The following is a 22,547-nucleotide window of genomic DNA, read 5'->3' on the forward strand; positions in this document are numbered from 1 at the left end:
CTCCAGGAAAGCTGGGGAGGGGCTTGGGACAAGGGCAGGGAGGGATGGGAGCAGGGGGAAGGGTTTCCAGCTGGCAGAGGGAGCTGGAGCTGAGATGGGAGGGAGAAATTCTGGGCTGTGAGGGTGGGGAGAGCCTGGCCCAGGTTGCCCAGGGAAGCTGTGGCTGCCCCATCCCTGGCAGTGTTGAAGGGCAGGTTGGATGGGGCTTGGAGCAGCCTGGAATGGTGGGAGGTGTCCCTGCCCGTGGCAGGGGTGGAGCTGGATGGGATTTAAAGTCCCTTCCCACCCAAACCCTTCCATGATTCCCACCTAAATCCCTGCAGGCACGTCTCAGAGCAGGGCCAGGGCAGGAGGCCACACACCCCTCACTGCTCTGATACCCAGAGCTCTGGAGCAGCAGGGACCTGTTCCAGGTGGGTGGGCAACAGAGAGCAGGGACTAATGGAACACTTGTGTTTGGGGGAGGGGACAAAAGAGGAACCACAGCACATACTGAAATCAGCTCCTGAATTTTTAAAGTTCTAAGGCTACTACAAAAGCTGTGTCATAAGTAGCTCTGCCATATGTAGATTCTACTGGGCCCTTTTTCTAGTTTTCATGAGATCTCCGTGATAAAGACTCCACCCTTAGCAGCACAGATGACAGACCTGGTGCTGGATGGGCTCTGTCTGAACACCTCCAGTCCCAATTCCTGCCCATCCTGAGGGTGACAAAAGTGTCACAGCACACCCTGGCTGTGGAGGACAACTCCTCTGTCCTTGGAGAACAAGACCCAAGTTCTGAAAACCACCAGTGAGCTGTTTCCATGAAGCTTTGTGATACCAGCACTGTGTCCCAAAACGTGGTGCAGGGCTGTAGGACACCTTTCCCTCTGCCCCAGACCAGCAGGTCCTCAAGCTGTGGCTGCAGCTCCTCCACCACAGGAGCTGTGTCTGGCAGAGACCCCGCCAGCCCAGGGAGCCCCAGCACCAGGCACCAAAGCTCTGCTCCCAGAGGCTTCCCAGCCTGACATCCTCACTCCAAGGGCTGCACAGAACACAAAACTCAGACTCCCTCAAACAATCCATAACTGCTGCAGACCCAGCCAGGTTCTGCACTCGGGTGTTTGATCACTGGATCCACCCAAGGAGAATCTCAACAACTGCAACACCACTTGCCCTGGCTGATCTTTATCCAAAGAGATGCAAACACAAACACCTGAGGCCAAACATCAAATTTCAACCTTCCCATGGAGAAAAGGCAGCAAAAAACAAGTGGGAGTTTGTGAAGACCCTGACAGATTCTCCTGAGTCCTGAGCTCTTGGTGCTTCCCCCCACAGAGCCCCGATGGCCAGAACTCATTGGGACCATGGGTCCAGGTCAGCAGTGTGTGTACTGTGATGTTGGTCACCAGGGGCTGGAGATGAGCCAGAGAGTGCCCAGGGGGCCAAGGAGGCCACCAGCATCCTGGCTTGTGTCAGCACTGGGGTGGCCAGCAGGAGCAGGGCAGGGATGGTCCCCCTGTGCTGGGAACTGGGGAGGGGACACCTGGAATCCTGGGGTCAGGGCTGGGCCCCTCAGGACAAGAAGGACATGGAGGGGCTGGAGCGTGTCCAGGGAAGGGCCCCGGAGCTGGGGAAGGGGCTGGAGCTCAAGGAGAAGGGGCTGGAGAACTTGTGAGGAGCAGCTGAGGGAGCTGGGGGTGTTGAGCCTGCAGCAAAGGAGGCTGAGGGGAGACCTGCTGGCTCTGCAGCTGCCTGAGAGGAGGTTGGAGCCAGGGGGGGTCGGGCTCTGCTCCCCAGGAACAAGCGACAGGACCAGAGGGAACGGCCTCAAGTTGTGCCAGGGGAGGCTGAGGTTGGATCTGGGGAACAATTCCTTCCTGGCAAGGGTTGTCAGGGCCTGGCCCAGGCTGCCCAGGGCAGGGGGGAGTCCCCATCCCTGGGGGGGTTTCCAAGCCCTGGAGATGGTGCTGAGGGACATGGGGCAGGGGTGGCCTTGGCAGGGCTGGGGAAGGGTTGGACTGGAGGATCTTCAAGGTCTTTTCCAACCCAAATGATTCTCTGATCCTGTAACAAGATGCTCCTGCTGAGCGCTCAGCGACCTCGGGGCTTGGGGAACAACCTGATCCTCCGTGTTGGCGAGTCCCATGGATTGACATCTTGGTCACCAGGTGTGACCCACTGGGTTTACACCTGCTGAAATGCAAGGACCAGCACTGGACACAGGAGGGGCACTGAGGGGCAGGGAGGCCATGGTGGAGAGAGCAGAGCAGGAGGGCTGTGGTGAAGAAAAACTGACATTTTGGAATGAAGCAGGAGCAAATGGAGCCCCAGAGAGGATCAGCACAGCATCACCTCCCCTGCAGTGCAGGGACCAGCTGCTTCAGGAGACACCCAAATCACGGGAAGCAATCCTGTGTGCGGCCAGGAGGTGGAGAGAGGTCGTCTTCCCCATCTGCTCTGCCCTGGTGAGGCCACGGCTGGGGAACTGGGACCAGTTCTGGGCTCCCCAGTTCAAGAGAGACAGGGAACTGCTGGAGAGAGTCCAGGGGAGGGCATCAAAGGTGCCTGGGGGGTTGGAGCATCTCCCTGATGAGGAAAGGCTGAGAGAGCTGGGGCTGTTCAGCCTGGAGAGGAGAAGGCTGAGGGGAGACCTTCTTGATGCCTCCAAGTATCTCAGGGTGGGTGCAGGAGGATGGAGCCAGACCCTGCTCAGCAGTGCCCAGGGACAGGACGAGGGGCAACGGGCACAGGCTGGAACATGGGAAGTGACATGGAAATAGGAGGGAAAACTTTACTGTGAGGGTGACAGAGCCCCAGGACAGGCTGCCCAGGGAGGCTGTGGAGTCCCCTTCTCTGGAGATACTCCAGGCCCCCCTGGATGCAGCCCTGGGTGATGAGCTCCAGGGGATCCTCCTGCAGCAGGAGGGCTGGACTGGGTGATCTCCAGAGGTCTCTTCCAGCCCTGACAGTTCTGTCATTCTATGAATCCCTGCAGGTCACTTGGAGAACAACATGCCCCTCCTGCTGGCTTCTCCCCAGACCAAGCAGACAGAAGAAAGCTCACACCTTGACGCACGGACTGAGAGCCATCTCCTTTTCTATTTCCAACACACCATTTGCAGTTCTGGCAATATTCTTGCTGTTCACATCATCTACTCCTTCCTTAGAGAGTAAATTCCCAAGTTAGGGACTGTGTGTCCCTCTCCACTTTCTGAGAACCCACCATAACCAGGTGCTAACGAGCATTAACTGGCCCAGGAACAGGATTCCTCTGCCCAGGGTAGCAGGGATACGCTGAGGCCATGTGAGCTGCAGTCACTGTATCAGCTGTAAAAACCTCTGTCTACAGGGATGGCCCCAGGGAACTATGTATGAATATTTTATGAATCACACCACTCAACAGATAGTGCCTGATCCCTGGCCAGGTTAGCCAGGAAGAGGGAGGTTGCTCTGGTCCAGGCACAGAAGACTGACTGAGTTCAGGATCCTACCAGCCAAGAAATACCATATCCCAGCCTTTTGAGCACAGATCTATCACCTGTGCATGCAAAAGGCAGGGGCAGTCGCTCTGGGCCCAGAAATGAAGAATTGAATCCACTCCTCAGTTCCCAAGGGGCTGCTGCAGCCCTTCCCAGCTGCTCCCCACCATCCTGAGGCAACGCCTGCAGGCAGGTCCCGCGTCCAAAAGCTGCAGCTCATTTTCTGCAGGGACCGGGCTAAAATAACCCAACACCCACCTGGTTTGACTGGGACGTGACCTCCTCCCAGCACTGGACAGAGGTGGAGACGGGGTGGGCTGGGAAGGACTGGCTCTCAGGTGGTGGGGAGTGTTCTGTGCTGGGGGTGCAGCTGATGGGGCAGCTCAGACCGAGGGGTAAATCTGGGCTTGGGAAAGGATCGACCCTTGACAAGCCTGGTAGAAGCCACGCGAGATTTTCAGCATCCTCTGCAGCACCAAGTGCAGCTTCTTTTGAGGATCATTCAGCTGAGTCTCACTTAATAACCAGCTCCCTCCCTCTGCGGAGACCTTGCTGCTGCTCTGCTCCCTCCTGTTCTCAGCCCCCTGCTCTGATTCACCCCACGAGGCCCCCAGTGTTTCACACAGAGTCTCTAAAGGAAGCGTGAGCCCTGGTGACACCAGCGGGGCCAAGGCAGAGAGTCCCAGGGCTCCTTCCAGCTTCAGCCCCAGGGCAGCACAAAGCAGCTGGGAAACACAGGGGTGCCTCAGAGCCACCACCTTCACCTCTCGGCCAAGAGGATGCTGCTCCCCAAGGGGCATCAGAGGACTTGGCAGCAGCCCTGTCCCAGATGGCAGTTTGACAGCCCGTGCCCACCCTGCCCAGCTGGGACCCTCAGGCCACGCGGGGCCCCTGCAGCAGCGCCAGGCTGCCAAGCCCTGAGCCAGACCCAAGTCCCACAGCCTCACACCCACTGCTTCATCTGCTCCAAGTCCCGCTCCTTCAGCCTCAGCAGACAAAGGAAATAACAGAGCCTGCAAATGCCAGGAGGGCAGGCAAGAAAAATAGAAATGCAGAAGGAAAGAGGACAGAATTGATTCCGTTTTTCCCACCACGACAGCCACAAGCCTGATCTGGCACAAAAATGGATGCCATTTTGAGCCCTGAAGTTTCACTTCACGTTACACGGGCTGATGTGAGCAGCACATGAGCAGACATGTATGTTACATCTATAGGGAAGGGGGGAGAGACGGGAGGAAGAGGCAGAAACCATAATGTGCCAGGAACGCAAACACACCCACCAGCACATGGAGCCCCAGCGCGGCACGGACAGAACAAAGGCAGCTCAGGAATCCCCACGAAAATCACACCCAAGACGAAAGCCCAAATCTCAACGCACCTCAGCCACGCTGAGGTCCAGGGAAGGAGCAGCACTGCCACACCAGCTGGCAGCCACTGGTTCCAGCTTTCCCTCCTGCATCCCTCACCCCCATGCGAGGAGGGGTGGCCGCAGGCACCGCGGAGCCTCCGCTTCCAGCAGCTGCAGCCCAGAGCCCCTCGCCTCCCCCAGCAGCTGCTGGAGAGCTGGACCTGCCTCCCGAGCACAGGGGCTGAAGCCTGCTCCCCATGTGAACACGAGCACCTTCATGACCAGTCCCCAAGGGACTCTCTGGGATTTTTTTTGTAGCAAACAGATGGCTTTCTGGCAAGAGGAGGAACCACCCAGCCCGAGGCAGCGGCTGCAGGAGCGCGGGAGCCCCAGGCTCCAGCAGGGCAGGCAGCTCAGGGTCCGGGCAGGTGGGTACAGCTGCAGGACAGACAGCTCTTGGTCTGGCCAAATGCTGGGGCTGAACCCCAGCACAGCCAGGGCTCCCAGGAGAAGGATCCCAACCGTGCACAGCCAAAGTGTATCATGAAATACTTCAAGCATTAAAAAAACCCAAAAGGCAGGGAGGACACAGGCCCTGCCCCACGGGGCAGCACCTGCACCTGAGGCAGAGCAGATGTGCTCGGTACACCCAGGAAAAGGCAGAGGTAGAGAAACTACAAACACGAAGCTACGGATCCCAGCAGCTGCACCAGGGACAGAGCCCAGGACGTGCCAGAGCTGCAGGGCTGCCATGAGCAGCATTCCTTGCACAATGCACCTAGGCAGGACCCGCTGCACTCGCCCTGCCCGGCCGGCGGAGCAGGAGGGGAGTCCCCAAGGACAGCCCGAGGCGCAGGGGCACAGCCAGGGAAAGGGGGTCCTGAGCAGCAGCCAAAGTGAGGAGAAGGAGCTTCCCCCCCCAGCCCCAGGACCGAGCGAAAGAAGCAGCCCTTACCTTTGGCCCCTCGCAACACAAACCCGAATCCCTCATGCTCCCTCTTCTGCAGCACGGCCGTCTTCTCCTCAATGATGTAGTCACTGGGCAGGAAAGAGCACAAGAGAATGATGCTAGGGTTAGACTTCAGCACCATGCTGCCAGGCGGAGGTGGCCTTTGTGCCTGCGACAAGGAGACCTCTTCTCATCGAGCGTTTCATCTCAGCAAGGAGTTGGGCACAATCTGCTTCCCTCCCTCCCTTGCCCAGAGTCAGAACAAAAAAGATGAAAGCTACTTTCCCTCAACGAGTGGGTGGAGGAAAGCCCCGGCTGCCTGGATCACCCTGGTGCCCACCGGTCCCCTCCTCAGTCACCTGCATACGCATGCAGGGAGCTACGGATCCCACTCTGGGCTTCCCTTTAAATGATGCCCTGAGCGTCTGGCTGGCGAGCGGGGCGCGGGAGCAGAGGAGGAGCAGGGGGAGGCAGCCAGCCGTCCATCAGGGAAGCAGCACTCTGAGACGTCCCGGTTGCCTCTCGTGGGAATAAAATCAGACGCTGGACAAAAGCAGAGGTGCCTCTCTGGTAAGTTCCCCGGCAGGGAGGACGGCAGAGTTCACATCCTCATCCCGGCGCTCTGATCTTCTCTTAAAATCCCCCCCCGCGTTGCTAAGGAACGGTCTGTCATTAGCAGGGGGGGACGCGGGGCATTGTCCTAGTTCAACAAAGCCTCTCCCTGCCCTCCCGGGCCCGGAGCGCTGGGAAGATGCAGCGGGGCAGAGGGAGGAGCGGACCCCGGCGCAGAGACCCCTCCGCTGCCCACCCCCCGGGCAATGCAGGGGCGAGGGGAGGTGGGAGAGGGATCCTCTCAGCAAACGGGAGCTTAAATGCAGCCCTGCAAATCCCTCCCAGCAGAGCCGCATGGCTGACATCAGAGTGGAATTAATCAGGGACCTCGGTCCTGCCCGGCAGCGCCGGGAAGGAGCCGGGCACCCCGAGCCGGGGGCAGCCAGCCAGGGCTCTGCCTGGAGAGGGGGTCCTGCCCAGGGAGGGGGGCTCTGCCTGGAGAGGGGGTCCTGCCCAGGGATGGGGGGTCTGCCTGGGGATGGAGGGGGTTCCACCAGCGATAGGGTGGGCCCAGCAGCAGGGAGCAAAGCCCCACGCCCACCGCCCTGCACAGCAGCAGGCTGGGGACGGGGCTGGGGACAGGGCTGGGGACAGTCCCTGGGCTAGGACACTCTCACACCCACTGGCCACCGTGCCCAGCTGCAGGCAGCTCACGCCCACCGGCACCTGCAGCCCCGCTGAGCCGAGCCAGCCCGGCCACCTCCTGCAGGGAGAGGGTGGCCTGACAGGGCACAGGCTGTACCCATGTCACCCGGTGTCACCTTGTGTCACCCTGCTGGGACCCGGCTGAACACAGCGGGGCTGGGGAAGGTGCCCCTGGGTGGGACGCGACGGGCTGACAGCGACCAACCACACCAGGACAGGACACACCTTGGAGAACAAACCGTGTGAGGAGCAGCTGAGGGAGCTGGGGGTGTTGAGCCTGCAGCAAAGGAGGCTGAGGGGAGACCTGCTGGCTCTGCAGCTGCCTGAGAGGAGGTTGGAGCCAGGGGGGTCGGGCTCTGCTCCCCAGGAACAAGCGACAGGACCAGAGGGAACGGCCTCAAGTTGTGCCAGGGGAGGCTGAGGTTGGATCTGGGGAACAATTCCTTCCTGGCAAGGGTTGTCAGGGCCTGGCCCAGGCTGCCCAGGGCAGGGGGGAGTCCCCATCCCTGGAGGGGTTTCCAAGCCCTGGAGATGGTGCTGAGGGACGTGGGGCAGGGGTGGCCTTGGCAGGGCTGGGGGAAGGGTTGGACTGGATGATCTTAAAGGTCTTTTCCAATCAAACCAAAATGATTCTATTCTCTACTCCACATCCCAGCTGTCAGCAGCCTCCTCTGCCAGGGCTGCATTTACCAGAATCACAATTCTGCCATTAACACCACCACTGCATCCAGCTCCCAGCAAGATGGGTAGGAATATTCTTTTGTTTTCCAGGCCAAGGGAAGGTGATCACAAAGTCAATCCATGCAGGTATCAAGGCACTCCAGATCATGTATCACCAACATGGTCCAGGAAAACTAACACAAGACTCAAGCCTGAATTCCTTTGCCTTCCCTGGCATTTCATTTTGAGCTGTAATTTTGGACAATCTTAGGTACTGTCCATGAAAAAATAAGGCATCTATAAAAGCAGCAACTTCATGGAACAAAGTACATAGACACGGATGAACTTCAGACAAGCTATGGGAAGGGCTCTAAAGGAGGTGGTGCTGTCAGGCAGTCACCCCTCTGTGTCACATTCCAACACCCTGCCTGTCTCTCAACAGCAGAGCTGGGTCTGCACCTGTGCCTCAGTATGTACAGAACTCTCCCCTCCACAGTGAAATCCTCTGTTCCAAGTGTGGAGTGTCCTGCTGGAATGAGCTTCATAATTGCCAAGCCCAGAAGAGGCCATTACAGGAACTCAGTCCACGTAATGATCCATACCACCTCCAGCTCCTGTACCAAAGCAGTTGTGGCTGCCCCATCCCTGGAAGTATTCAGGTTGGATGGGGCTTGGAGCAACCTAGGCTAGAGAAGATGTCCTGCCTGTGGCAGGAGGGATGGACTAGATGACCTTTGGAGGTCCCTTCCAACCCAAATCATCTCGTGATTCTGTGATAAGCCTTTATCTTCTGTTTGAACTGCAAGTTACCTATAAGAGCCAGACCTAACACCCTCTGCATCCACAGCAACATCCCCCTTTTCCATCTGACAGGTCAATCCCTTGCAGATGACAGATCATATTTCCATACCAAGAGCCAATCCTGCCACCTCTACAAGAACGTGTTTGGGCATGATTATGTGCAAGAGAAAGAGAAATAAGGAAATAAACATTGTTGTACAAACCCTGGGTTTCTATTTACCCGGTGGGGCTCTGAGGTCCCCAATTAGTCCTGCTGTGATTGCTTTGCCAATGAGAGAGTGAGGAATCCATGATGAAAGAAAATTCTGCACCTCCAGTTCTTCCCACAGGATCTCTGTAGTTGTTTCATCCACATGATAAACTGAAGAAACTCTTGACAAAACTGCATCTCCTCTGTATAAGCACAGTTTCACTCAGCCTCCCCCACCAACCTCACTGCCAAGATCTCCTGCAATAATCTAAGCCTTTAAATAAGTTCGACCTGCTGCTGCTCTTACCCAAAGTTATTCTGCAGAAAGGATATTTGACTCTTTCTGCTATCTCTGAATTATCCCTCCTCCTACAAATAAACCAGCAAGAAGTACCCTAACTAAACCACCTAAACTTGTCAGAACCAATGGGGAAACTCCCCAGCTCACTCCTCTCTGTCCCTGGACACCCCAAGAGCTTGGACGCTGAGCTCCCTGTGGGACTTGTAGAACTGGTGGATGTTCATCTGCTTGAGGTCCCCCTCACCACCTGTGCAGACCACAGAGGGATTCTTCAAGTCAGACCTGCAAGAGGGACCTTGGAAGAGCCCTCCCAGCTTCAGTGCTTCAGAACTTGCACACCCTTTGCCTATTGCCAACCAGCTCTACCAGCACCTAAAAATCCTCAAGTTCAGAAGTGCCTCCAGTCCGATCCACTGGACACCTTCACGCTCGGCTGTAGCCACACTAATCAGTTCTACAGATAGATGAATATAAAAAAGTGCAATAAAAAATCTCTACATTTTTGTGAACTAGGATTGTGGGGGAGGAGAGAGACACTGAGATGCCCCAGATCAGCACTGCTGGAGCTCCGGGGGCTGGAAGAAGCAATAAAAACCAGCCTGGGGAAGGAGATGAAGCAGCGTAAGCACAGACCTGTGATAGTGTCATACTGAAAAATAACCTGAATTACTCACTTTTTTATTTTTGTCTAAATAAAAATAGGAACTTTCAAAAAATAAGATGTAGTAAGGAGTTATTTTAAGGTACCAGAGAAAGACGAAGTGAAATAGCCGGCCCAGCTCCTGCAAGGAGACAGGGACACCAGCACAGGGCTCTGCAGGGCTGCTCCCCAGAGCAGCTCCAGGTCACACTGCAGGGCTGTGTCAGACCTGCTGCTGGGCAAAGACACTTGGTGCACGTGATGCTTGACTAGAGCTCATCATTCTAGCAACTTTGTGACTTCAGAGGGACAAACCGAACAGATTGATCAAACCAGTAATAAACTAGCAGGGTTGGTACTAACTGTACTGAACAGCTAGTTAAATCCTGGTAACAGCCAGATTAACTCTCACTCTAAAGTGAAAAAACAGCAGTTGGAAGAATTAAGTGCCTGAGCTCTAGGATGGGCTGTCTTTGAGAGCTGGCCTGGGATGCACCAGAAGATCTGAAAAAGGGCTGAGGCTCATCTCCAAAAACAGGCAGTAGAAAGATCAAAGGAAGTATAAAATGGAGCAACTCATCTCTAATTCCCAGGAAAATCCTCTAACGAACAACACAACAGTTTAATAAGACATCTAGAGGAAAGGAAGGTGATGAATAGCAGGTGTATGGATTTGAAAGACCTGATTGTGCTAAACGAGCCTAATTTCTGTTGGAACGTAATAGGTCTCATGGAACCCGGGCAAGGCAGCTCTGTGGTACCTACCAAGATGGCAGTTAGACATTTTTAATGCTCTCACAGGGCATTCTCATAAAAAAAAAGGGGAACATAAACTACTGCAAGGTGAGTAAGCAGCTGGTTGGACCCATTTTTCACTGCTAACTGCAAGGATGTAGCAAGTGGGATTTCACAGGGCTCTGTCTTGGGAGAAGCTCAATGTTTTCACTAATGACTAGGATGTAACAGAGAGTAAACTTAACACATTTGCAGAAGATCTCATCTGAGAGGGCAGGAGCTCACTGGAAGAGCAGACCTGAACTCACGTGGTAATACCACTGGAGAAACGGTCTGAAAAACACCAGAGGAGAAGGGAAAAGCTCACGGTGCTGCAGTCAGGAGCTATGAGCAGAAACCCAGGAGATGGGGCAGGACTGGCAGGGCCACAAACACCAGCCTGGACAGATCAGCAGCTGTGTCAGGCTTTGGTGAAACAAGGCTGAGGGACTGACAGGTGAGGGATGAGCAGGAGTGCTGCCAAGACCTGAGACAATCCCGCTGCCCCAGCCCTGGCTGCAGGAGCCCTGGAGTCACCCAGGGAAGCGTGGGCGCGGGCGGAGCAGCCCCTGCAGGGAGCACAGCGCTGCGGGCTCAATGGAGAGCTCAGGGAAGTCAATGGAGCTGTGATTCATCCCGTGCTGAAACGACCACCCACGTCCTGTCGGGTGCCTGGCAGCCCTGGCTGGGCTCACCTGCAGGGGCTGTGGGGAGCCAGGTGGGAGCTCCGACACCCACGGGCAGCACCCACGGGCAGCACCGAGCATCGCTTCCCTGAGGGTGGGGGACGCTCCCCTGGGACAGCTCAGGGCATTCCAGAGGGGTGTGGGGCAAGAGCAGAGAGTCCCCAGGAGGACACCTGGAAGATGAAAGGCCCAGCAGGGAAGTAAAAACCTGGTTTCATTGGTCCCATGAGAAAACGCTTTAAAGGTGTCACACAACTTCTCAGCAGTGACACGAATGAAGCACGGGATGGGGAGGTGAGGAAAGGCCACTTACTGGGAGTTTTTAAGCAAATGTCCCACAAGAAAACATGTAAGTTCAGCTGAAGCTCATGTTGGTGGAGGGATGGACCATTCCAGGGCTGTCCCAGCAGGAACCTCACTCACATATTGTGGTGTCCCAGTGCCACAGCCAGGCAGGGCCAGGAGTTCAGTTCTGCTCAGCTACCTCCTGCAGAAACAACTTCCACTCCAAAGGATGGTTTAAAGCAATAGTAAGTGGGGCACAGCCCATGCTCTGGAGCATGTGGTACAGGCTGAGTCTTGACGGACAAACTTTCTTCTATCCCCAGAAAAATCAGAGCCAGAACACAGGTCAGCTCTTTCCAAACTGCATTCCAGAAATGGCCTCTGGCTGGGGCTGGGCTTGTCCAGGAGGGTGCCAGTTGGTCTGGATCAAATGTATCCCATGGAGCAAGCTAGCAGTGAAGCAGCACAGATGATGATGAGATGGCACATGTCTCCTTCCTGCCTTCGTCTCACTCCCCAGAGCAGATGAAGCATTAGGGATAGAGATCCCAGATCACCCATGGATTTCTATACCAAGCATTTTAGCTTCTAGCTTCATTATGAGGGGGTGAGACGCTCGTCCAGGTTGCCCAGAGAAGCTGTGGCTGCCTCATTCCTGGAGGTGTTGAAGGGCAGGTTGGATGGGGCTTGGAGCAGCCTGTGCTGGTGGGAGGTGTCCTTTCAGGTCCCTTCCAACCAAAACCACTCCATGATTCCATGAGGGCTTTGGGGTCAGCTGGGCACAGCACTGCTGGTGGTTTGCTGAGCAGTGTCCCAAGCAGTGATGGAGCCTGGAGGGACCCAGGCACTGCTGAGGCTGCTGTGGCCCCACCTTGCCCTGCAGCAGGGTCAGACAAAGCCCAGCACAGCTGGAGTGCTGGGCTCACTGCAACACCAGAGAGAAGGAATGACCACAGCTGGTCATTGAGGTGTCTCGTCTCACTTACTGGCAGCAGAAGCCTGGAGAAGAGGAAAGGAGCAGCTCTGAAGTGCACAACTGCTGTGCCCAGAAGAGCTCCTGGCCCAGAGGCTGGCAGCCAGGGGACCTTGGCAACACCTTCAGAAGGGGCACTGGGAAAAGCCCTGAATGAGAAAATGAACCACTTGAATCTTCAGTGCAGATGAGATCTCTGGGCCTGCAGGTGCTTGTGCTGCTGCTGCACCTCACGCAGGGGAGCAGGGAACAGAGAAGGGCCAGAACGGAGCCTGTTTCTGCTCCCAGCTGATCCCAAAGCACTGATCATCATCAGTGAGATCTGCTGTTTAATTTAGTCAGGAGGCAGCTCATCAAGGTGCTGATTATGAACTACGTCAAAAGCAAACTGTCAGATGAAAACCAGCTCTAGCTCCAGAAGAAACCACCTCCCAAGCACACACATTCCCATGACTGGGAAGTGCAGCAAGGCCCACGAAGAATGAGGTGTTGGAAATGATGTCCCCCCCAGTCAAGCACATTTCAGACAGCAGGTAGAACACAGCCCAGATGAAGTGTGGGCTGGGAGCACTAGAGAAATTCTGAAGATCAGCTGGTGCTGAGAGTGAGGGAGACCATGAGTGAAAGGCCCTGAAAAGCCACATCTTCCCCATTCAAACATGGACAGTTTTCACAGAAAAATGTTCAGTACTGGATTCATTTAAACACATTAAGGTGGTAACTTCTAGGGCACTACCCAAACCATGAAAATAACACAGATCATTAAGGTAACAAAAAGTCTAAGAAAGTCCAGGACATGTTTTGCCTGGACTTCAAATTTGCCATAACACTGGAAACTTGGAAAGACCTTGCAGTGAGTGCCCAAAAGCAGCAGAGGAAAAGATGGCACAGCAGAGAGGAGGAAAGATGAGCTCCTGGAATAATCAGGCTTCTATTTCTATTGGCAGAAGGAAGGTAACTTCTGGGATCTCCAACACCAGAAGGACACGGAGCTGTTGGAGAGAGGCCAGAGGAGCCACGGAGATGATGGGAGGGCTGGAGCAGCTCTGCTCTGGAGACAGGCTGGGAGAGCTGGGGTGTTCAGCCTGGAGAAGAGAAGGCTCCAGGGAGACCTGAGAGCACCTTCCAGGGCCTGAAGGGGCTCCAGGAAAGCTGGGGAGGGGCTTGGGACAAGGGCAGGGAGGGATGGGAGCAGGGGGAAGGGTTTCCAGCTGGCAGAGGGAGCTGGAGCTGAGATGTGAGGGAGAAATTCTGGGCTGTGAGGGTGGGGAGAGCCTGGCCCAGGTTGCCCAGAGAAGCTGTGGCTGCCCCATCCCTGGCAGTGCTGAAGGGCAGGTTGGATGGGGCTTGGAGCAGCCTGGAATGGTGGGAGGTGTCCCTGCCCATGGCAGGGGTGGGACTAGATGAGCTTTTAGGTCCCTTCCCACCCAAACCAGCCTGTGATCCTGCGATAAAGCACATACAGACACAAGTAAGGCAGGTTCCTCCCCACCTCCAGCACTTCTGGATTCTGCTGAGAGTGAGGGAAGACTCAACCTACAGCTCTGCCATCAGCCAGGTCAGGAAGCCCCCTGGGTCCCCACAGCCACCCAGGGCAGAGGGGCTGGTGTTGACAATGCTGGGACACCCCCTTAGAGCCCAGGTCCCCCTGGCAGTGCTGCCTCAGGGTCCCCTGGCAATGAACACATCTCCTGTGGTCTTAGATGTTTCTGGTTCAAAATGCTGAAACCAGGTGAGGCTGCAGCAGCCCCCAAGGCAGCAGCTGCCCCAGGGGGGTGTCAAGTGGAGCACCTCCTGAGCAGGGCACCGGGCCTGAGGACACAGGGTCTGCTGGGGCTTCACTGAGGGTCCTGCAAGAGGACCCAGCCAACTCCACAGGCTCTTCAGCAGCACCTCTCACCTGTGCTGCCCCTGCACCACAACCAGGGTTTGTCCCAGAGATGCAAGGGCCATCACCAGAAGGGAGCAGGGGGTGACCTGCTGTGCCACCAGGAATGGCCAGGGGGAAAAGCAGAGACCTCAGACACCTGCCAACAAAACCTGACTGAAGTCTGCTTAGATTTCCAACAGCATCTCACGAGGTTTCTCATTAAAACCTCTTGAGGAAGCTAAGAAGCCATGGGATAAAAAGGAAGGTTTTCGCATGTGGAATTTGTTAAAAGGTTTAAAATAAAAGTAAATGATTGGATTTCCCATCAGAAGGAAGGTCAGCAGTGGAGTCTCACAGGGATCAGTGCCTGGATTTCCACTGCTCAACACAGCCCTTATCAGGAGAGAGGAATGAAAGAGAGGTAACAAGGTTTGATGAGAATGCTAAATTATTCAGGATAATAAAGAGGAGGAAAACTGTGAGGAACTGCAGGCAGATCTTAAAATACAATATGAAATGTAAGGAGGAGAGAAACTGATGCCCATGGGACAAAACAATTCTCTCCTCATCCATAAAATGACAAGCTCTGGGCTGACTGCTACTGCCAGGATGAACAACTTGGGATAAGACATGAAGAGTGTCATCCTGATGTCCTACAATGGCCAGGAACGATGAGCAAAGACATGGGAATGAGAGAGGGACATTACAGCACTGGCACAGCCACGTCCCACATGCTTGCAGTGACTCTGGTCCTCCCACTCTGGCAAAGAACACAACACCTGGGAAAAAAAGGAAGGTGACATGGACTGTCTAAAGCACGGGAAGATTTTCTGTACAAGGAGAGGTGCTGCTTAGTGCTGCTTATCCTGGAAGAAGCACGACCCGGGGGAAATGGTTCTACCAAACCCTGAGAGCTACTGAGGGGCAGATGGTGGTGGCCTCCTCCAGCACAGGGGCAAGGCCACCTCACCTGAACCTAAAAGACAATGTTTAAAATAAGCTGCATTTTTCACATGACATGGGATAAAGTTTCTTTGTGCCACTGGATACTGTGATAAAAATTTACCAGGAATCAAGGGGCAACTGGACAAGCTCCTGGAAGAATCCCTTAAGTACCTGGGCACACAGGACACACTGGATGGAGAATCCCTGACCCACGAGCTGTTGGACACAGACACAGTGTGCTGGGGAACCATCACCACGTGTCCTACTCCCATATCCTTCCCCGGTCACCCAGGACTGATCTGAGGAAGGAGAGGTGGACTTCTCCCCTGGGCCAGTACCACCACTCTCCTGAAGCTCAGCAAGACCCATCTCAGCTCCCAAGCCTGAGCTGAGGAGCCACGTCTGTGGTATGGACACACCATGCTGCTCCAACCCGCTTCAGTGTTCGAGAAGAAACACTAGAGTGTTTCTCTCTAAGGAGTCAACCCATCACACTTTAACCACTTCTGAAGGCTTCTGGTGGAACTGCAGGAGCCCCAGGCTGCTCAGCAGGCACACAGGACCTCCTCACAGGGCTGAACCCACTCTGTACTGCCTGGCTGCTTTGACAGGGAGCGCAGGAACGTGCAGCTCCTTGATCAGCCCCACAAACAGCACTGAGGCTGGCTGACCTTGGCCCATCAGGACAGTGGCCAGACTGGCTGCCCTGCTTCAGGCTCTGGCACCAGGATGCTCCAAGTGATCCAGGCTGGTTGCTGCTCACACCCCAACCTGCAACGCCGGAAAAACCTCACCCTGGAACGGAAAGATTAGAGCTCAAGAAGAGCCAAGCACTTCATGGTACCCGGTGGGAGGCCTGAGCCTCAGCAGCTGCAGGATGGTCTGAGCACCATCCTTCACCAACAGCCCATCCTCAGCCACCAGTTTGTGTCTGGTCATCACTGCAGCATCACTGTACTGGGTGAATGAAGGAACCTCCGCACATGCCCCTCCTGGAGAAGGTGACCTGGACTGTACTTCAGCTCTGCTGGTGAGTTGGCTCTGTCCACTCACACTCCCATAAGCACGTCCTCGGGACTGCCCAAGTATGAGCTCCTAAAATACCACCATGGAGGTCACCTGGGTGACAACACAGGGGACAGTGGCTGTTCAGGTCTGCCCGTGTCTCCTGGCTTCCTCATTTGGTAAAAACAAACAACACTTTGGACACATCTTCTGGACCCTGTAGGAGTCAACAGTTACTGTGACATGATCCTTGTCCTGATCTCTCTTGCTTCTTCCTTTTCAGTCCTAGCAAGGCTGCTAACAACCACCTTTTCTGTCCTCATGTGGGGTACGTGGTGGCTCTGGTCCTCCTGCTGGACCAGAGGGATGAGGAAAAGCACGTGCTGCTGGTTTGTGGGGTTGGTTCTTCTTGCTTTACTGAAATCCTCACTGCTGGAAGCAGCAGCTCGTCCAGGGGCACCACACGTCAGGTTTTCCTGACACACTGGTCTAATGAGCTGACCATCCCCAGGCAGTGCTTTGCTCCTGCAGCACTGGGAGCTGCTGCACCCTGCAGACAGGCCCCAGCCTTTCTCCTGGGGTCACTGAGTGGTCCTGGTATTCCCAGGACACGACACTGCTCCTTCAGGTCACACCAGTTTGCATTAAAGGTAAAGGCGGCTCCTCGTGACAGCTGCAGCACCGACACCATCCTCATCAACCTCAAGGGTAGGTCCCGAGATCACCGAGAACAACTGTCTCACCTTCCTTTGAACCATCTCAGCTTCACAGGATACTCAAATCAGTAAGACCAGCAGCTCCTGTCCCCAGTGGAGCAGTGGCCAGCGCGAGGAAGTGCTGCTGTGGCGCTGGGCACCAGCTGAGCAGCTCGGTGCTGTGCAGCTGCCCACAGCACTGCCGGGTGGGGGAGTTTCCCCAGCCCTGCTGGGACACCAGTGCCCAAGCACAAAGCCTTGGAGGGCCTTGTTCTGAGGCCAGGAGTGCTCACCAAGACCTGACTGACCGAGGCAATGCCCTGCCTGAGGGTCCTATGCTGGAGCTGGTTCTCAAGTCTTCACCGGGGGTGGCAGTACTCAGAGAGGCACCACCTCATGCTGGCTGCTTCACCAACTGTTTTGCTCAGCCAGGTGTGCTGCTGCACCTCGAGATGTGACCAATTTAGTCCTAATTCTCTAAGAGCTCAACAGCAATTATTTAATTTCTCCAAGAGGACAGATGCCATCTCTGCAGCATCTCACGCTGCAGCTGCTCCCTTGCAGTTCTGGCGATCCATGGGGATGACTCCTGGTGCCAGCAGACTCTTGTCAGCAGCTGGTTCATCTGATGAGTCAGAGGGGACCTTTACAACTTCTTGGTGATGCCATGAAGGGCTCTGCCCACCCCCAGGCAGCTCGGTATATGTCAGAAAATGAAATGCCCATCTCTCAGCTCTACTCATCAGCCCCTGGGCAGCAGTCCCACCTCCACCACCAGGGAGGCCTTTCCCTGACTGCACACCCACACACACTGACTCTCCCCATGACGTCTGCAACAAGAACCACCCTGAGCATGTAGACATGTCCACACCAGGAGACCACTGTGGCTGCTGCAGCCCCAGCTCCAGCCGTGGAGTGCCTGTTGCTCAGCACACCCTTTACAGCCTTCACTGACAGCTCCCATCTCTTTGATAAATGACTTGGCACCTTCGGAATGAGAAAAAAACCTGAATGATGCTTTTGGGTTTTTATGCCTTCAGCTGTCGAGCTCATGAATCACAGCAGGCAGGGGCTGCAGCCCCTCTGACCCGTGACAGCCCCTCCCCGAGGAGCAGCAACCCTGCCTGGGCTGGCAGAGCCCCGGATAAATCCCAGGCTGCGGGCGGCCGCTGACAGCAGCTGCAAGAACTGATCTCTCAGCACTGGCCGGGGCTGCTTGGCAGGGGCTGTGGCAGGGAGAGCCCAGCCCCGGGGAGCCTCAGGCAGCAGCCCCATCAGGTGCCCTCTCCCTGCACTCCCGTTGCCCTGGCACACCCACAGCATCCAGTGATTTGCACAGCTCCTGTTCTAGCACTGCAGCTGTTCCCCCTGGGTCCGACACGTCTCCTCTCTAATATTTATCTTTAACTTCATACTGTAATTAAGAATAACTTAAAGTTAACGCGCTGGCTCTCACAATATATTTTATCATCTCTATTTAGAACATGAACACTCAGAAACAAAACCTCTTTTTTATACCTTCTGTGCTGGTAATTTATCGTTCAGTGCCTACAGTGGTTGTCCAACCAGCCGAGACATCCCGTTAATTAATGCACTCAGCTGCCTCCTGTGTTATCAGCTGCTTCTACTGACACCAGTGACAAAGACTGACACAGCTCCAGTGAAACTGCACAACCCTAATGCTGCTGGTACTCAACACGAGTGCTCCTGTGCTCCAAGTCCAGCTTGATGAGGAAATTCACCTCTCAAACTCACAGAGTGATGCCGATGGGAATCACCCGGAGTGGGGCACCAAACAAGTCCCTTTTCCAAACATTACTGACCACCTCCTCATCCTCCCTTACTGTCACACACACAGAATGGACTGCAGACAACCCCCAAATCTCTCTTTCAGGAACCTGTTCCAGAAACACGTTTATTCCTTTTGATTTTTACTGACAAGAGCTGCTGGTTGTCCCACCCCTGCCAAAGCACCTCGGAAAACGGGCGCTGCCATCCCAGGCCTGTGCCTGAAGAGGAAGGTGAGCAGAGCAGATCACACCCCCCTGAAGAGTCACCCAGGGCCAGACCCCCACCACGGGCTGGCTCCTGGGGGCACCCAGCCCCAGGACCCCCTGTGCACCCCAAGGCTCAGCCCGGGGATTTCTCCAAGGGCCACGTTCACCAGGGACGGGCTGAGCTGGAATCAGCTCCACAGGTACTTTCTGTGCTTAGCTCGGCTTCCAGGGCTGCTGAGGAAGCTGCTGCTCACAGCACCCAGGTACCAGCAGGGCCTGAGCAGGCGGCAAGGCCACGACAGGCCAGGAGAATCATGGTGTGGGTTGGACGGGAGGCAGGAACGAGCCGCTGGAGAACAAGCATGGGAAACAGCTTTCATGGCACCACTGCTGCCCGGAGTGGCACAGCCTTCCCATCTGAGAACAGGGGGAGCTGATGGGCTCCTGCCCCCAGGCAGAGGCCACCACCCCTCGGGGTGCACCAGGGCTCTGCAGGCAGCGGCCACCACCTCGGACGTGGGGACTCCACGTTCCAGCTCGTGCTCCAACTCTCAGCAAGTCCGAACTCCCAGCCCAGAAGTAACAGCCAGAGGCTTCTCCAACCACCAGGGGATGGTGAAGCAGAAATGAGATCCCGTTTCCTAGCAGTGGAATGCTTCTGACTTCCTGACTTCCAATTCTATGTATTTTTAGTAAGCAGCCGTTTCAATAACAAGGAAGCAGAAAAGCGCCTGTAAAACACTTGTAAATGAGGACCACATCACGACAAACCCCCAGGCAGCAACAGGAATGGAAATACTTTGGTAATTAATACTTGTGCCATGGGAACAAGGGTAAACTTCCACGACACAGCAAATGCACAGAGACCCTGGCAGTTACTCCTGAAAAGACAGAAAAGAGCAGAAACGTAGCAGGAGCTTCCGGAAAGCAAACAGAATACTATGCTTTTAAAAACAAAAGGTAAGAGATCCGGGTAACCATTAGCCTGAAGGTTAATTAGCGTTCCCAAAAGAACACACATTACAATAAAATCACCCTCACAAAACACCCAGCAGTGTCCCAGCTCCTTCAGCTGCTCCGGTGCCGGCACAGCGGCCAAGGACGGAGCAGAGGGACAGGGCTGTGGGGTGATCCTCGTCTGCCCTGCAGCTCCAGCGGCAACTCACACCTGCACGAAACGATTGTAAGACCCACTGGGATTTCTTAGCACATTATTCCTGCTGTGCACGTGCCTGTCAGTGCTCACACAGGCAGACTTGTGCAGTGAACCCACAGGTAACTCCACAGCCTTCTCCCAGGGCTGCCGAGGCTCCCGCGGCCAAGGGCGCTGGGATCGGGAGCTCCACGGAGGGCGAGTGGCTCCACGGGCTGCCAGGGTCCTGCTGGGGCTCAGCACCACCCACACAGCCCCAGGAGGTCCCCACGTGTGCCCAGGGCCAGAGAGGACAGCGGCACCTTCTGAGTGCCGGTGATGCCACTGGCGATGCGCCTCAGAGCACGGCAGCAGGGACTGCAGGGCCAAAGAAAGGCCTGGGCCCCTGCAGCAGCAGGCACGAGCTGGTAATTGCCCTGGGGGGTAATCAGCCTTCACGCCCGCTACTGACAGACTTAGCTCATGATTTACAGAGGGGGATGCATGACAAGTGCCGTCCCGGACGGAACGACGGGTGGAGAGGAAGTCTGGAGGCTGTGGGTTTGCCTGCCCCAGCGCTGTGCTGCACCCGCAGGGCACAGCCCGTCCCTGCTGGTCTCTGCCCGTGCTCTGCCTCAGCCTGTGCTCAGGGGTGTCTCTGTGCCTCTTCCCCAAGCACCAGGGCTGCCCTCCCCAGGGAAGGGCCAAGGCTGCGCACCCTGCTGCTCCAACAGGCAGCTGGTGGGTGCATCTCACCCAGGAGCCCAGAGCTACCCTGAGTAACACACAACTTCTTCAGACTGCCAAGCGCTGCAGGTCACGGTCACACACTTATTCCTTCTGCCTTGCCTCCCTCTGCAAGGGAGGATTTCTCCACCCTGGGGGCCATTTGAGCAGATCAGCACCCAGGCACAGCAGGGAGAGCAGCAGCTTCTCCATCCCAGGTGAGATGCTTCCAAAATCTGAGGTTGAACCCCCTCTTGCCACGAGATCTATGAAACCCACTGGAGAAAGGCAGATATTTAATTTCATGAGGATGAAAGCAGCTCATCCAGAATACCAGCAGGACCCATTATTAAATGACATACCTGACTGAAACATCCAGCTTCCCATTTGGTGATTGAATTCTCCCTCACGCTACTGAAGCCCAACTTGGCCTTTATGTGAAGTGCCAGACCCAGCTACAGTCACTCCTCTGGCATGAATCTTCTCTTCCTCAGCATCTCCTACAGAAGATGGGCCAAGAAGCTGCTTTCGAATCCCCATAACTGATGTCAGCATATTAAACGTTGTCCTAACTGGATTAAATTCAAATCACAAACCAAAGTCCCGTTACCACTGCTGTCTGAAGTGCAGGGGCACCTGCACCCTGGGCAGGTCATGGCTTCTGGCAGGTGCTCCACCACCGTGGGGTGCCCTGGGCAGCTGGGGAGCTCCTGCCAGAGGGGCAGGGGCACACCTGGGAGCCAGGACACAGAGGGGACTCCACCATATTCTGTTCAACAATAAATCACCCTGGCTGTTAAAACGCTCAAGTTCTTGCCAAAGTGACAGGAGTGGGTCCCCAGCCAGCAGGATCCCTGTTGGTGTCTGCTGGCTCCAGGAGCTCCACATGTCCCTCCAGGGCGAGGGGCATCTCCCCAGCCCCCTCATCCTGGGCAGACCAGGCTCATGTGGGTAAGTGAGCAGTGAAACAGCAACCACAGCATTTCTGTGCTGACGGGGTGATCTGCAGAGCATTTTTAGTCCTTGTTCTTACAAAGCCAGTTTCTAACTGATGTATCACAAAGGGCTGAATTCCCCTTCTCTGTAATCACAGCACGAGTCACAAGTTACTGTGCTGAAGAGTTATAGGCAGCTGAACTTCAGGCACACAATCAGAGAGAAAATGCCACCAGAAACCAGAAGCCCGAGCTGCATTTCATCTCCAGGACATCACCAGCACAGAGAAGATCTTGGCAAACATCTGCCAAGGGCAGTTAAAAACAAACGACTCAGTGGAACTGTGGAAGAAACCTCTTATTTTCATACAATCCCAGACTGGTTTGGGTTGGAGGGACCTTGAATCCCATCCAGTCCCATCTGCCATGGGCAGGGACACCTCCCACCATTCCAGGCTGCTCCAAGCCCCATCCAACCTGCCCTTCAACACTGCCAGGGATGGGGCAGCCACAGCTTCCCTGGGCAACCTGGGCCGGGCTCTCCCCACCCTCACAGCCCAGAATTTCTCCCTCACAACTCATCTCCAGCTCCCCTCTCTCAGTTTGACACCCAAGCACAAGTGATGCTGCAGATCCTGCTTTGGCTGGAAAGTCAAAACCAGTCTGGTTGAAATCATCTGGTCTCACAAACCCCTCCAGAGAGGTGAACCTGCCCAGATTACATGCACCAAAATGTGTTCTTCATAGCTTTTTGCATATTTCATGACTTCTCTTGAAATGCCTTGATCCTTCAAGAGCATTTCCAACACGTGGAACACACCAGCCCTGTTCCCACACACATTCTCCACGGCACCTCCAGCCTGGCCATGGCAGGAGGAGGTGACTGACACGTGGGATGTGGTTCAGCACTGAGGG

At 55.4% G+C, this 22,547-nt stretch overlaps 1 protein-coding gene across 6 annotated transcripts in view; it reads right to left on the bottom strand.

Annotated features, from left to right (window-relative positions):
* Positions 1-22,547, bottom strand: part of SHANK3 (SH3 and multiple ankyrin repeat domains 3) — a 311,807-nt gene that overhangs the window by 70,612 nt on the left and 218,648 nt on the right. For all 6 annotated transcript variants that reach the window (XM_051612097.1, XM_051612081.1, XM_051612074.1 and 3 more), the window contains one exon: positions 5,767-5,849. In XM_051612097.1, the coding sequence (XP_051468057.1) occupies positions 5,767-5,849 (83 nt within the window). The remainder of the gene's footprint in view (positions 1-5,766; positions 5,850-22,547) is intronic.

The sequence above is a fragment of the Apus apus genome, chromosome 1 (genome assembly GCF_020740795.1).
Source record: "Apus apus isolate bApuApu2 chromosome 1, bApuApu2.pri.cur, whole genome shotgun sequence".
In the NCBI taxonomy this organism is placed as follows: domain Eukaryota; kingdom Metazoa; phylum Chordata; class Aves; order Apodiformes; family Apodidae; genus Apus; species Apus apus.